Raw genomic sequence first — 17,031 nt, 5'->3', positions numbered from 1 at the left:
CAAGAATCAAAATAGATTATATCTAATATATCTTGGGAGAACACTTCCAAGATACATTAATAAAAAATTAAAAAACAAAAAGGCACAGAATCAGTGTATATAGCTTGCTACTATTTTTTTATTATTTTATTTTATTTATTTATTTTTTTGCCATAGATAATTTTTTTATTTCAGCATATTATGCATGTACAAAAGTTTAGGTTATGTATATTGCCCTTTCCCCCCTGCCCCCGCCCCGAATCAGAGCTTCAAGCATGTCCATCCCCTAGACGGTGCGCATCGCACTCATTATGTATGTATACACCTGTCCCCTCCCCCCCCCCCATCTGCCCAACATCACAAATGTGCTCTTAGGTAACAATCAGTGAAACCAATTTGATGGTGAGTACACGTGGTGCTTATTTTTCCATTCTTGTGATACTTCACTGAGTATAATGGGCTCCAGCTCCATCCAGGATAATACAAGGGGTTCTAGATCACCATTGTTTCTTATAGCTGAGTAATACTCCATGGTATACCACATTTTATTAATCCACTCATGTATTGATGGGCACTTGGGTTGTTTCTACATCTTTGCAATTGTGAATTGTGCTGCTATAAACATTCGAGTGCAGATGTCTTTTTTATAGCATGTCTTTTGTTCTTTTGGGTAGATGCCCAATAATGGGATTGCTGGATCAAATGGTAAGTCTACTTGTATCTGTTTAAGGTATCTCAATATTGCTTTCCACAGAGGTTGTACTAGTTTGCAGTCCCACCAGCAGTGTATGAGTGTTCCTGTCTCTCCACATCCATGCCAACATTTATTGTTTTGAGACTTTTTGATAAAGGCCATTCTCACTGGAGATAAGTGATATCTCATTGTGGTTTTGATTTGCATTTCCCTGATGATTAGAGATGTTCAGCATTTTTTTCATATGTTTGTTGCTTGCCACTATTTTTGACCTATGTATGCATATCCAATTTTTATAAGTAAAATAATTTAATTTTAATAAATGACACAAAAAACTCTCCAGTTCTTCACCAGTGCATAGAAAATAATCTCCAAATTCCTTAATGTGACAGATAAGAAATTTCACATTCTGAGCCTCATTTATCTCATTAGCCTATCTCCTGCTTTTTCACTGTAATACTCTATACTCTAGCCATAACAATGTATAGTACAGTTTTCAAAAGTTAACTTTTCTCTCAACTCATGCCTATATGTCTTTTCACTTGTTTCATCACCTGAAAACTGAAGATCATGCCTTCTTCATGGGATGCAGTAAGAATTAACTGATAAAATGCAAATAAAGTGTCAACACCATAAAAGCTCATTATCTGCTACATTTGGATATAGCAAGCAAGTTGATTTGGATCAACCTCACATTGAAGACAAGTAAGCTGAAAAAAATATAAAAATAAATCTGCTTGAAGGCATCTAACTGCTAACAATGTAGTCAAGAATTATTGAGTCAAAACCCAAAGAATACAAATCCATGGAGGTGACTTTAGCATTTGAGGTTGCTTTATCCTGAGGGTTTGCTAATAATGAAAGGCACTTAGTAAACTTAGTAGCATGTTTAACAGAGTCACAGGCACCGATAAATTCTTCATTCATACTTTTGGTTGGGAACTCCAAGGGCTGCACCCTAGTAGTAAGAGTATACTAGAAGTAAACCAATCCTTGCATATACTGCAGCATAATTTTGAGTTGTTTTGTTGGCTCAGAAAAATCCCTGGAATTGGATTAAGATGATCACAGGTTACTAGTGCTTGAATTGTCTGGCAAAAGAAAAAAAAATCCCTTCTAGAAAAATATAATGTAAGACCTAAGGTTCAAATAAATTCTGCACACAATTTTTCAAAGAAAATGTATAGTATAAAATTAACAAAAACAAGACACAAGATCAGACAAGACAACAAGAACAAAAAACAGCTAAAAACAGAACAATGGAAAGGAGTCACAGGAGCTCCAGATATTAAAAATATCAGACACAGACTTTAAACAACTATGATCAAGGAGATAAAACAGAAGAACTTTATCTCAGCAGAGAACTGGAACCTCTAAAACATGACATATCTATAAAAGAACCAAAGAAATTATAGAAATAAGAAATACAATAACTACAGTTAAAGAAACTCAATAGATATAATTAAGGGCAGATGAGATATAGTTAAAGAGAGAAACAGTGAAGTGGACGATAACAAAATTACCTGTAATAAAGCATGATGAGTTGACAGGATGAAATACAGAAGACAGGATATTAGAGGATAAATCATGATGGTCTAACTTACATGTAATTACAATTCTAGAGTAAGAGGAGAGAAAAGTGGGTTAGAAGCAGTATTAGAAGAGATAACAACTGAGAATTTTCTAAAACTGATGAAATATATCAAAGCCACAGATCTAATAACTCCAGGTTGGCTACATAAAATGAAACCTACACCTAAACACATCAGAGTAAAACTGCAAAAAAACAAAAATAAACAAACAAAAAACAAACAAACAAAGATACTCCTAAAGCAGATATCTTTGTTTCATTTCATTTCGTACCCTTTAATCTTTAAAGGAGAAAAAGATATATTATCTTCAAAAGATCAACAATTAGCCTGACAACTAGTATCTCAGCAGAAACACTGATAGCCAGAAAACAATATAGGATCTTCAACGTGCTAAAAGAAAATAACTACCGATCTATAATTTTAAACCCAACAAAAAATATTTAAGAGTGAAAGTGACCACAATAATGAATCCTGAAGACATTATGCTAAATAAGACACACACAAAAGGCCACACATGTGTATGTATACATTCCATTTATATGAAATGTCCAGAATAGGCAAATCCATGGGTATAGAAGAATAACGGCCAGGGGCTGGGGGAGGAGGAATACAGAACCACTGCTAATAGATATGTGGCTTATTTTGGGTATAATGAAATGTTCTGGAATTATATAGTAGTAATGGTTGCACAACTTTGGGAATATACTAAAAATAATTGATTACACCTGAGTACGATTAAAATGGTGAATTTTATGTCAAGTGAATTTTATCTCAATAAAAAAAAGAATGAAAATGAAAGAATAAATTATTAAATAAAAATTATTCATTCCCTGGTCATATAATAAAATAATTCAAAGTTAATACCAAAGAGTATTCTTCAGGCTAAACGAAAATAATCCCATTGGAAATAAAGAACAATGAAAAGGGTAAATATGTGAGTAAATCTAAATGAATAAAATAATATACCATATTAAACAAGATAATATTGTTGACAGTCTTAAACGAGTTCTCAAATTTGAGAAATACTGAATTATTGAATAGAGCCAAATAAGAATTAGAAGGCAATCTTCCCAGAAAATTATTGATTGTACAGCTCATGACAGGCTGGAAAGCAGAGGCACCATCTCTCCAAAATTACTAATATCTGGAATTCTACTCCTAATTTAAAGTATGCATGGAAAGTATAAGCCTCTAATATATAACATTTAAATATAAGAAACCATGTAAAAAATCAATGTACTAGTCTTCAATTTCTATTTAGTTTTTAAACTATGCAAAAATCATACCATTGCAGAAAAGCAACTGATAACACAAAAAGCTGCACCTACCCTTTCTCAATCACATCATTCTTAGAAGAAATTGGATACAAAGACTCACTCTTCCCAGGTTTTTGAGTTGCTGTTTTTACTCTAGGTGTTTTCTTGGGAGATTTAGGAGGTTGTAATACGCTGAATTCCTCTTTCTAAAAGGTAGTAAGATAATGAACAAAATGAAAAATGAGCAAAAGGGGGGAAAAAAAGGAGAGAGAATAAAGTATATAGCTCTGCACACATACCTCAAATTTGTTCAGCTCACTGGAGGACTTTTTCCCTCCCTCTACCTCCTGCCATGCTTCCCAATAGAATAGAAATTTTCTCCTTCTCCAATTACCACTTTTTATTTTATTTATTTATTTATTTATTTTAGACAGAGTCTTGCTTTGTTGCCTGGGCTAGAGTGAGTGCCGTGGCGTCAGCCCAGCTCACAGCAACCTCAAACTCCTGGGCTTAAGCGATCCTACTGCCTCAGCCTCCCGAGTGGCTGGGACTACAGGCATGTGCCACCATGCCCGGCTAATTTTTTGTATATATATTTTAGTTGTCCATATAATTTCTTTCTATTTTTAGTAGAGATGGGGGTCTCGCTCTTGCTCAGGCTGGTCTCGAACTCCTGACCTCAAGCGATCCACCCGCCTCGGCCTCCCAGAGTGCTAGGATTACAGGCGTGAGCCACCGCACCCGGCCTAACTACCACTTTTGTGCAACCAGCAAAGTGAAATCCAACAGCAATTTAGACGATAAGAAAAGAGCTAAAGGCTTGTATATCCATACTTCTACCGATGTGAAAGAAGACTCTTTCCTGGAGGAAGAACTTTGCAAAAACTTTTCTTTATTCTATAACTGATATAAACATATACAGCTAACGTGTGTATGTGAGGGGGGTCACAAAGCAGGGAAATGAAACAAAGATATCCATTGTCCATTAGAGGGGATGGATCTATATCTTCTCAGCACTATTACCTTCCATATTTGGACATTTTATTTTCATGATTATTTTTTCCCATTCTTTCTTGCCCCCCATGGGGCCATTCTTAAAATTTCTTTATGGTAAAAATTAATTTAAATCCAGAATATGAGATCTACACACACGAATCAAGAAAACTATAAACAACTAAATGTCCAAATGGAGGAGAAAGAAACAATTACCTGAGTATAGGATATACATAAATGTAAAATTATACAATACTTAAAAATAGTGGTTATAAACATGACAACACATGGAAAAATACTTATGATAAAAGAAATAATCAGAATATAAAACTATAAGTGCATGAAAACAAAAAATTCACAAGAAACCTAAGAGAAAATAAGTTAGTAGTTGTCTAATAGTAGGTGAGATCAGAAAAGATTTGTCTCTTTCTCCAGTTTTCAAATTTACAGTAGTTTTATTATTTTTGTAATTTGAAAAACAAACATAAAAAAACTTTTCTAATATGTCAGCTTTCATTAGAATATAATATATGTTGCTGGAAAGCAAGGAATATATTTATGATGTTTTATTATCTAGAACAAACAATAAAATCTTACATATAGTCCATGTAGCCAATAACTACTAAGATTTTTTAAGAATTCTATAAACAAAATGAATAACTTAAGTGTATTCTACATATAACTTCCCAGGTATCAGGGCTCACATCTGTTTTAATAATTTAGAACACAGCAAGAATTAAATGCCACTCAGTAAATAACAATTAGCACAGGAGGCTGAGGTTTGGTATATCATACAAAAGTCATCAAATTCAAAGAAAGAAAAAGTACAATGGAGATTATCAGGGGCTTGGGGGGAAGGAGAAAAGGGGAGTTGTTTTTTAATAGGTGTAGAGTCAGATCTGCAACATGAAAAAGTTCTGGAGATCTGTTTCACAAAATTGTGAATATACTTAACACTACTGAACCACCTAAAGGAAGTGAGGGGGCAAGTCATGTAGACATCTGGAGGAAGAGTGCTCCAAGCAAGGCAAACAGGAAGCAAAAAACCTGGGGGTTATGCTTGGTGTCTTCAAAGACGAGCAAAGAGACCAGAGTGCATGGAGTGGAGTAAGTTAGAGAATGGTGGGAAATGAGGTCAGGAGGTTACCAGGGGCTTTCACAAACTGTGTAATGACTTAGGATTTTGTTCTGAGTTAGAGCAGAGGCCACAGGAGAATTTTGAGCAGATGAATGACATGATCATAAATTTTTAAAGGATCACTGTGGCTGCTTGATAGAGAATAGACTGACTGTAGGTTTTCTTTTTTTTTTTTTTTTTTTTTTAATGTTAATAGATTTAGGGCATACAAGTTGAATTCCATTACATGTATATATAGTGTAGTGGTGAAGTGTACACTATATCCCACAGGTAATTTTGCACCCCTCACTTCCTCCCAGCCTCCCCCCATTTGAGTATCCAACATCCATTATACCACTCTGTGTGTCCTTGCATAGCCATAGTTTAGCTCCCGCTTATAAGTGAGAACATGTGGCAACTATTTTTCTGTTCCTGAGTTACTTCACTTAGAATAATGGCCTCCAGTTTCATCCATTCGCTGCAAAAGACATTATTTAATTCTTTCTTATGGTTGTGTAGTACTCCACAGTATGTGTGCATATACACACACACACACACACACACGCACACACACACACATATACACACACATATATATTTATATATATACACACACACCACATTTTCTTTATCCACTCATCAGGTGATGAGCATTAGGTTGATTCCATACCTTTGCAATTGTGAGCTGTGCTGCGATAAACATACATACAAGTGCAGGTATCTTTTTGATATAATGATTTCTTTTCCTTTGGGTAGGCACCTAGTAGTGGGATTGCAGGAGCTTTGAGAAATCTCCATACTGGTATCTCCATATAGGCTGTACTAATTTACATTCCCACCAACAGCTTATAGCGTTCCCTTTTCACTGCACCCATGCCAATATATGTGTTTTTTGACTTTTTAATAATGGCCATTCTAACTGGAGTAAGATGGCATCTCATTGTGGTTTTAATTTGCATTTCTCTGATGATTAGTGATGGTAAGCATTTTTTCATATGTTTTCTGGCCATTTGTATATCTTCTTTTGAAAAATGACTGAGAACAGTCTGTAGGTTTTCTTATTTCCTAATTGTTGCAGCAGCTACATTAGCAATAACAACAATAGTAACAAAAAAGCTTATGATGAAACTTAAGATTCAGTGTCCAAACACTCACGCATAGATATTTTACTATAAACTTAATAGAGATCAAAGCATCAATGTGTACCCTACCTGGATCTCAGATATCTGTGGAATGCAAGATTTAGGTCTTAGCGGCAAGAGGGTTGCCATTTGTGGAAAAGGGTCAATATCCTTCCTTGGTTTCTCTTGACGGAGGTGCCAGAATTTCAGTTCAGCACTAGCATGTTTTGTTGAGGCTGAATGAGTAACACAGAATCTTGGTGCCCTGTTTATTGGAAAAATAAATTTAAGACTGAACTAGACAATAAGCCTCAAAAATCAAAAGCCTATAAAATATATAATAGCTGTGCTTGCAATTATCCATTTTGCTATTACCCCCCCCCCCTTTTTTGAGACAGAGTCGTGCTCTGTCAAACTGGGTAGAGTGCAGTGGCGTCATTGTAGCTCATTGCAACCTCAAACTCCTGGGCTCCAGTGATCCTCTTGCCTCAGTCTCCCCAGTAGCTCTGTCTACAGGCATGCACCATGACACTCAGCTAATTTTTCTATTTTTTGTAGAGACAGGGTCTCACTCTTGCTCAGGCTTGTCTCGAACTCCTGAGCTCAAGCAATCCTTCAACCTCCACCTCTCAGAGTGCTAGGATTACAAGCATGAGCCACCACACCCAGCCACTATACCCTTTTTTGGATGTCTACTTCTTTTTCTGCTGCCTAGCCTTAAAAATATTTTTCTATGATATGTTACTTCATGCAATCCAATTCACTCATATAAAAAGGCAACATACATTAGGGTAAAATCCTAAGTAGCATTATGTTCAAATTATAATCGGCTTGATAAGAAAAACCTGTATATCTATCAATGAATGAATTTTAAAAGTAACTCATGTTTCTTGTAAAATAAACATCAAATTTACTTTTGATAATTTTAAGGCAGTTTAGTATTTATCTATATAGTACCAAATAAAAATTGGTAGAATGAAATTAACATATAAATGTTTTTATAATGCTTAAGTATGCTAATAAAGTAAGTTATGATTCATATTATTTATTTTCAAGCCTTTAAATTTGAAGGTAAGAATTTTACAATAATTTATGTAAGTGAAAGACCAATACTACTGCCAGAAACTAGGAAAAAAGAATGTCTGGCACAATATCAAGGCCACACTTAATTGGATGGATATCCTATTATTCAGTATATGGACTAACTCTTTATTGGATATGGGGTTAACTCCAGATGTCAAGGCCTGCCACTAATTGCTTCTTGGACCAGGTTTTTCTCCCTGATGCCACACACCAAAGACTAATTCCTATTCCATATTCCAAGGCCTGGTAGAAAATTTCCCTTTAAATAAGGAAGAAGATAGATATCTTTCCTGATATGAACACAGATGGAAGTAGAAGAGAACCCAAAGTCCATAATTAGTTTAGGATCAGAAAGCATTCTGTATAGCTCTCCATTGTCATTCTATACTATATTTCAGAAGCTTTACTTGCAGACTTGGAAATATCCAAAATTACTTATTTGCATGTAGTGGGCATATCTACAAGACCCTTATCAGCCAGGCATAGTGGCTCATGCCTATAATCCCAGCACTTTGGGAGGCTGAAGCAGGAGGATCTCCTAAGGCTAGGAGTTTGACATCAGCCTGGGCAACATAATGAGACCTCATTTCTTTTTTTTTTTTTTTTTTTGAGACAGAGTCTCACTCTGTTGCCCAGGCTAGAGTGAGTGCCGTGGCGTCAGCCTAGCTCACAGCAACCTCAAACTCCTGAGCTCAAGCGATCCTCCTGTCTCAGCCTCCCGAGTAGCTGGGACTACAGGCATGCACCACCATGCCCGGCTAATTTTTTCTATATATATTTTTAGCTGTCCATATAATTTCTTTCTATTTTTAGTAGAGATGGGGTCTCGCTCTTGCTCAGGCTGGTCTTGAACTCCTGAGCTCAAACGATCCGCCCACCTCGGCCTCCCAGAGTGCTAGGATTACAGGCGTGAGCCACCGCGCCCGGCCGAGACCTCATTTCTTAAGAAAAAAAAAGGACCCTTATCAAATTAAACAACATGTGATGGCCAGGATATCTAGGTGCCTCAATTTTCTGATTTACATCATTTGAGTATATTCATATGACTCCATAAGTCCCTGATGCTCTTACCATTTTAATTTTATACTCTTATTTCATTCAGATAGCATATTTGATTAGTCACTACATGAATTCATCAAATATTATGGAATATATCATAGTGAATCTTAAATTGGCATTGTATTATTTTTGATGCTATTATACAATGTCTCATGTACACTGATTATACACATCTTAATTCTCAACTCTAGCAAGTAGGAGAAGATATTTGCCACATAACCACCAAGGACTTATATCCAATACGTGTGTGTGTGTGTGTGTGTGTGTGTGTATGTGTATGTGTGTATTCAATGGTAATAGACAAAAACTGGAAACAACCTTAATGTCCTTCAATGGGTGAATGAATATAGCACATCCATACAATGGAATTCTACTTAGCAATAAAAAGGAACAAGCTATTGATACACACAATAGCCTGGATGGATCTCAAGGAAATTATGCTGAATTTTAAAAAGCTAATGCCAAAAGATTACATATTGTATAATTTCATGTATTAGCAGTTTCCAGTAGTTAGGATGGAGGGGCCAGGGTGGGAAAGAGGGAGGTGGATGTGGTTGTAAGAGGGCAGTACAAGGGACACTTGTGGTAATGTAACTGCTCTGTATCTTGACTGAGGTGGTAAATGCCTGAATTATAAGGTGGTAAAACGACAGAGAACTAAATATACAAGCACACACAAATGAGTGTATGTTAAACTAGTGAAATATGAAAAGATCAGTAAATTGTATCAATGTTGATTTCCTCATTGTCATATTGTACTATAGTTACAGTTATGAAACATGTTACCACTGAGGGAAATTGTATGAAAGGTACACAGTATCTCTTTGTATTATTTCTTACAACTGCATATAAATCTACAATTATCTCAAAACAAAAAGTTCAATTAAAAAAGGAAACACTGTATTGGTAATGTTTTATTAAACTTAATGTTTTATTAAGTTGGGTGGGTGTGTACATAGGTACCCACTATTGTATAATTTATACCTTTCTCTATGTCTTAAATATTTAAGGATAAAATGCTTTAAAGAAAGAAAGAGAACAGCACTCTCCCTACATATAGAAAAGTACAAAGCATATAAGAAATCTGGAATACCTAGATGGAAGATGATGCCAGAGAAGTGAGCAAGGAATAAATCATGCTCACCTTATTTGCTAATTTAAGGAATCTGAGCTTTACACTGAAAGCTCTGGGGTAAACAGTGAGAGATTTAAAGCAGAGAAGTGACACAATCAGATCCATCCCAGTCACAATGGACAACTCACTGATCTTCAAACGTCACACATTTCTTCCACTATGCCCGTTCTCTTTTCCTTGTGTCAAGTCCCCAGAGTTCCAGGTGAAATATGACCTCTTCTCTATAATCCTGTGCATTTACCACACTTTCTTTTATTATATACTAAAATATTCACGTTATGTTTTTCCCATTATACTATGACCGCTAGACTTGGCCATGTCTCACCCTTGTATCCTTAGCACAGCACTTGGCCTATAGCAGGTGTTCAAAAAATACTTATCGAGATGATAAATCTGTAACTCTAGCTATGTGTATCCACACACACACACACACACACACACACCCCAATTTTATGGGATACATATCATAAAAAGGTCAAAGTTAAAAGGGAACTGAAGTACTGTCCAGCATTATTATGGATTTACAGTAACCCAAACATCCAGATTATCTAAAAGATGACTACCTTAAGGAAAGCTAAAGATAAAATAATCTTGTCATTTTAGATTTTCATAAGTTATATATCCATAAGACAAAAAAAGTATAACTCATAACTAGCCTGAGAAAAGTGAAAGTACATAGCTTTGATTCATGTTCTTTTTCTTACCAATAAAGAAGTAAAGGTTTTACAACTTCAGACTGAATATTTTTTAAATGCTCTTCAGTCCACTGAGATCCATCTAACAGTTTAAATTTTGATAAGATTTCTGCAGAAAGGTAGTATTCTCCACTGCTCACTAGATAGCATCTTTTCATCTTCTCAAGATGTCTGAAAGAAAACACATATCCACACACAGAATATTCAACTACCAAAATGTTTTCACCTCTAAAATGTTTCAGACAATAAGTAAAACAAACAACCAATACTGAGTGTCTGGGAGTACCAAACATTTTTGTGGAGATAGTATTTCTCACAGTTAGGGGTATGGGAAGAGTATTTGTGATGGCCTGAATAATGGCCTTGCAAAGCTGTTCACATTCTAATCTCCAGAATTTGTGAATATGTTACCTTACATGATAAAAAGGACTCTGCAAATGTGATTCAGTTGAGGACTTTAAGGAGATCATCCTGGATTATCTGGTGGTACCAATGTAATCACAAGGGTCCTTCTAAGAGGGAGGCAGGAGGGTCAGAGTCATAGAGAAAAGATGTGAGGACAGAACAGAGGTCAGAAAGATGAGAAGATGCCATCCTACTGGCTTTAAAGATGGGGGAAGTGGCCATGAGCCAAGGATGGTGGGTAGCCTTCATAAGGTGGAAAAGGCAAGAAATGGATTCCTCCCTAGAGCCTTCTGACCTCCAGAACTATAGAAGAATAAATAAAACTTAGTTATTTTATGCTACTACATTTGTGGTAATTTATTACAGCAACAATGGGAACTACTACAGTGTTGATCCTGAAAAACCTATGTATGTTACTTAGATATAACTTCTCTGATATGTTTTGAAAAGTGGTAGGTGGTGATGGGACCTTCCATCCCATGATCAATCAGGTCATGCTTCATAATCAACCATTCGGTGACCCCTGCTTTTCTAACTATGTAGAACAATGAACTCTATGATCTGAATGCCATTAAAATAACTGGAATAACCCAGTCACTAGCACACACTCAGTCAAACCCTTAATGGCAACTGCAATCTACTATAGTTGACCTGCTTCAGCGCAGATCAGGAGACTACAGACGAGTTAAGGACTTTCCTAAAACAGGGTCCTCTTAAGATTCTTAACTTACGGCAATCTAAAACATATGGAGCTAACCAAATGAAGACCTGAGCCCCATCAGACCTCCAAGAGGATCTCCAGCAGAGAGACTCATCCAAATATCCAGCTGTGTGGCATCTAACTAAGATCATGGAATTTGTTAACCGAGCAGGCTGCTAGGAACAACAGGCTCTCACACTAGCATAAGCTCTTATAGGCTAGTGTGGTTGTATAACTTATAAATTATTTTTTTCTATAAAAATTCTATACAACTGGACTGTTGTTAAAACAAAAACAGAATGAATTTGAGAGAAGTTCTAGAATTTATGGGAAGAAACATTATGCAAACCAAATAATTGGTATCATTATTATCTGAAAACTATGAAATCAAAAAACTAGTAAAATCAATATTTACTATCATAAATATTTACAAAGAGTATAATTACATTTTTACATTTACTTTAGGCTTTCTCCCTGTGCTTAAATAACCCAAACTAATAATCTATAATTTGTTTTTAAAACCATTTAAAAATAAAAAATAGAAATACCTTTGAAGTCTTCCAGGGTCCTTAAGAACTTTTAACCTCTCAATATCCATCCATAGCCACCAATATCTCTCTCCTAAGGTACCTTTTACAAATTTCTTAAATCTTTCAAACTCTTTTCTATTGCCAATGTCATACATTTTATGAGAAATACGCCAGTCAGCCCTGCTCTCTGGTCCAGAGCTCTCACTCTTCGAACTTAAACTTGTTTGTTCTAATATTTCTTCTGACTTTTCCTTTGGGGTTTGAATTGATTCTCTTAAAAAATTCATGCCAGAGAAACATTCAAACCGATCGTCAAACTGATCATCAAATGACACCTGTGTGATACTGCTGAAGTCTATATAGCCTGGGATTTCTGCAAATGGCTCTCCAATCATTTGCTGAATTGCTGATGTCAAAATGAAGTACACATAGGAGTTTAAAAATTCTTCACATGTTGAGAAATGCAATGTCTGGCTTTCATCAACTTGTTGCTTTTCAAGGTACATTCTCAGAAGAGCGTGAGAAGGAGTATCTTGTAGAGATACAGAACCTTCTTCTTCTTCTTCTTCAAATTCAGAAATTAATTTAGTAGTTTTAGATGGGTCCTTTTTTGTCCTGGGGTGAACTCCATCATTAAAGATAAAACTCTCTGTATTAAATCATAAAAGGTTATTAGATTAGATATGAATACAAAATTTTTTAATTATTAAATAGATGCTATAGGGCCAGGATGACAAATGAGTTTATCCCACTGACTGCATGGGCCAGTGTCTTAAGAAGGATTCTGAAGCCAGAAAAACAAACTGCCAACAGGGATCAATCTTGTATTCCCTGGACATAGAAAGGGAGAATGGTAGCAGACGGACTAAATATTTGACATTCCTAACACAGGGGATATTTAAAAACACTATTATATACTTTTAAAATGTGATATTTCAGACTGATATAGAATGTCAATACATAAGGGCCAAATCTATTAAGGAATTAAACAATAATATGTGCTTTAATATTTCATGTTGCATGACAAAGGAAAATTATCTTCTATAAATGATGAGATCATAGATGAACACACCAGAACTGGACTCAATATCAGCAATTTTTTAAAAATTCGCTGTTTCATCAGAAAGATTCAATTTCTATCATACTTATAGCCTTTCATTAAAGTTACAAAATGGCATAAGGTATTTATGAAGGCTTATAATGAATTATTGTTATGCTTTTTATAAAGAGATAGTATTTAGCTTCTCTTTCTCTTTCTTTCAAATATCAGATGTTAGTGCTTATTTCACATGGTAAATCCACCCCTTGAATTGCCACAGATCAAGTGACTGTTGTAATCTGTGTCCCACTGTCAATGACCATTTCCTCAGTTACCAGATTTCAAGTCTCAATGAACTGGAAACAACAAGTTGAAATATACCAAATTTTCCAGATATTGAGAGATTAGATTTGTAAACCTGTGAAAGGATACTGGGCACACACTCAATCCCACGCAATTGAAGGGAGGCTGTGGCAAAGGGCGAGGCAGGCATTTCTGCTCCCCACTCTCCTGCCATCCTTCTTCCTGTTTACTATCTTTACTCTCTAATTTTCTACTTTAATATTTTGGGGAAACAGCAAGAAACCTATAAATCCAGCTATGTTCAATTACAAACATTCTTTTCCTCTTTAGCTAGACATAAGTTCAATTCTAGAAAATCCAGATTTATCTTCCCCAGAGGTTGCTTATACTTTCAAAGAGATCAGTTAAGTACTGTTAGTGAATTCCTGAGTTCCTCTCCTGAATCACACCTAGATTTTTTTCTCTAGCAATATCATAATGACTCCCATTTCTGGAAGGTTCATTCTATTTTTATGAGTTTATATTATGCACAAAAGCTCAGAGTAGAAATTTATCTGCTTTTCAAGGTGAAAAATAGTCTGAACTTAAGAACAGAAGGGAAACTCAAGGACAGAGAAATGCTGTACAAACTTTATTGCAAAAACTTAACAAAAATTTGTAAACTGTGATAGGAAACAATGATAAGACAAACATTTATTGACTGCATATTAGGTACCAAGCACTAGGCCAGGCATTTTCTATATATTTAGTATGTTTCATTATTCCAATCTTCCAGATAAGAAAAGCAAGACTCCCAGGAGCAAATAACTCATCAAAGGTCACACAACTAATAAGTATCAGAGTTGGCTTCTAAACCCATCCTCTTCATTATACCAAATGGCCTTTCAAAAAACCAGTAGGAAGTCGAGTGGGGCCCGGGGGATGTGGATAATTTTTTTTCTCCCCAACTACCAAGTGCTGTACTATAAGACTAGAAGAAATAAACAAAAACTTAAAGAGGAGTTCTGAAGTCATTCTTGTCCTTTCCTGCTTACCAGAAACAGATGAAATAACTGGTGACTCGATTTTTCTGTGTGGTACAGGAGTGAGTAATGAAAAGGTTGGTACTGTTTGCTGACTTTGTTTTGCTAGTGTAAACCAATCTTTTGTTTGAGTATAAGAGGCCTAGGAAGAAAAGAGCATATTTGTTTAACATAAGATTAGTAGTATTCCTCCAATCACAAACCTGGACAAATAACTATAATAACATTCAATTTGTGTAGTACAATATGTAAAGGAAAAATTATCCCATGAAAGAAAAGAAAATTGTACTCAGAAAAACTCATTAGATAAGAGAATAATGGGAAGGAAATTTCTCTACAGATATTTTTCATAGTAGACAACCAAAGGAAAAAAATGAGTCCAATACTCATCAAATTCTCTACTCTCACTCTCAGGCTATTGCTGACCAAAGGCATGAAACCCTGCTTCCTAGATTCACTACAAATTCATGCCATATGACTTCAACTTGGCAGTCACCATAGCTCATCAATCCTTTGAAGCATTTTTGCTAGCTGCTCATATTTACAACTTACCCAATTAATTCATGTCCCCGTTTCCATCTGACCTGGATCAGTGTGTTTAACAACTCCTCCCCCATTATGGCAGAGACTCCACTCTTAACACTACTGGAAAACTCTCCAAGTTCAGCCACCTCTTTGTCTCAGATTTAGTTTTCACAACTTTGCTTGGATTGGATACTTCCTGCAAACTGATTCTTAACTCCATCTGCCCCTGGATGCTACCTTCATTTTTCCTTTGCTTTGTGTACCCCTGAACCAGCCAACCTAATTCCCAAGCTGATCCTTAGCGTCTAGACCCCATCCCTAAGAAGCTCCTAACCCAGACTTCCTGGGAAAATTCCTCTGCCTGCCCCTTTCAGTGATAACCTCTTCTGTGTTTCCCAGAGAATCCAAGTTGTTCAACAGGAGCAGAAAAGAGAATGTCCAGCATTCCTGTCATTTTTCATTTCTCCTTTCTCCAACTGAGTCAGCTGGCTAGTCGGCACTTAGGTTAAGGAACACTAGCAGAAGAGGAGGCCCAAATGGAAGAGATATTATTTCCTATCTACTATGCAGAATTAACAGAGCAAGTCAGGCTACATGAGACCAAAGTGAGAGAGAGAAATGAGAGGTGGCATCTGAATAGTTACTTCCCCTCTTAGAGGTAAAGTTTCCTGGGTCCATAAAAGCTTTGAAAGACTCTAATTCACTTTTTTTTTTTTTTTGAGACAGAGTCTCACTCTGTTGCCCGGGCTAGAGTGAGTGCCGTGGCGTCAGTCTAGCTCACAGCAACCTCAAACTCCTGGGCTTAAGCGATCCTACTGCCTCAGCCTCCCGAGTAGCTGGGACTACAGGCATGCGCCACCATGCCTGGCTAATTTTTTGTATATATATATTTTAGTTGTCCATATAATTTCTTTCTATTTTTAGTAGAGACGGGGGTCTCATTCTTGCTCAGGCTGGTCTCGAACTCCTGACCTCGAGCGATCCACCCGCCTCGGCCTCCCAGAGTGCTAGGATTACAGGCGTGAGCCACCGCGCCCAGCCTCTAATTCACTTTTGTTTCCTCTTTCCTTTAAAATCAAGTTATTTATTATTAACTATATGTTCATTCAACATATATTTATTGAGTGACTACTTTATTCCAAGTAATAGCCTAAGCACTGACAGGAGGGCAAAATAATTAAAGAACATTCAAGGAATTGAGAGAGACCAATATACAAGTGTCCTTGCTATTTCAACTGTACAAAAAGGATGAGAGAGGACAGGGGAGAAAGAAATCAACAGTCAAACATAAAAGTAGTTAATTATTCCACTTTATACTTTTAAGAGATGGGTCAACTGTTTTTAGATTGTATAACTGAAGACTCAAACAAATATTACCAATTATCATAAAGATTAGTCCCTATCTATAGTCATGGCTTAAATAATTTAAGGACCCAAAGAACTTTGAATCCTCAAAGCTCAAAGGCTATTGAAAAATGACATAGTTAAAGAATTAATCAAGTGAACAGAAACAGTTCTTTCATCCCAGAAAAATAGCAAAAGTAAACTAGCTTAGATTTTTACTCCCTTATCTTTCATTAAATTCACATGTAAGGAATCAAAACTTATTCCCCTGGATTGATTCTTTCATTTGTGTGTTTAGTGGCCTCAACTATCAGTACCTATTTTTATTTTTATGACATTCCTGACATTTCTAAAATATTTAAGTTAGGAGAAAAAAATAAAACAGTTAGGAGAAAAAAATAAGTATAAGAGAGAAGAAAAACATCCCTTTAGTACATCA

At 35.9% G+C, this 17,031-nt stretch overlaps 1 protein-coding gene across 1 annotated transcript in view; it reads right to left on the bottom strand.

Annotated features, from left to right (window-relative positions):
* RGS22 (regulator of G protein signaling 22) overlaps window positions 1–17,031 on the bottom strand; it is a 117,420-nt gene that overhangs the window by 70,033 nt on the left and 30,356 nt on the right. Inside the window, exons 6-10 of the mRNA XM_069465602.1 lie at window positions 14,736–14,865; window positions 12,378–13,008; window positions 10,734–10,895; window positions 6,843–7,017; window positions 3,594–3,727 (exon numbers count right to left, since the gene is read on the bottom strand). Of these exons, the coding sequence (XP_069321703.1) occupies window positions 3,594–3,727; window positions 6,843–7,017; window positions 10,734–10,895; window positions 12,378–13,008; window positions 14,736–14,865 (1,232 nt within the window). The remainder of the gene's footprint in view (window positions 1–3,593; window positions 3,728–6,842; window positions 7,018–10,733; window positions 10,896–12,377; window positions 13,009–14,735; window positions 14,866–17,031) is intronic.

This window comes from Eulemur rufifrons, chromosome 3 (genome assembly GCF_041146395.1).
Source record: "Eulemur rufifrons isolate Redbay chromosome 3, OSU_ERuf_1, whole genome shotgun sequence".
Lineage (NCBI taxonomy): Eukaryota > Metazoa > Chordata > Mammalia > Primates > Lemuridae > Eulemur > Eulemur rufifrons.
Note: the sequence above shows the minus strand (reverse complement) of the source record. Positions and strands in the feature narration are given on the sequence as shown.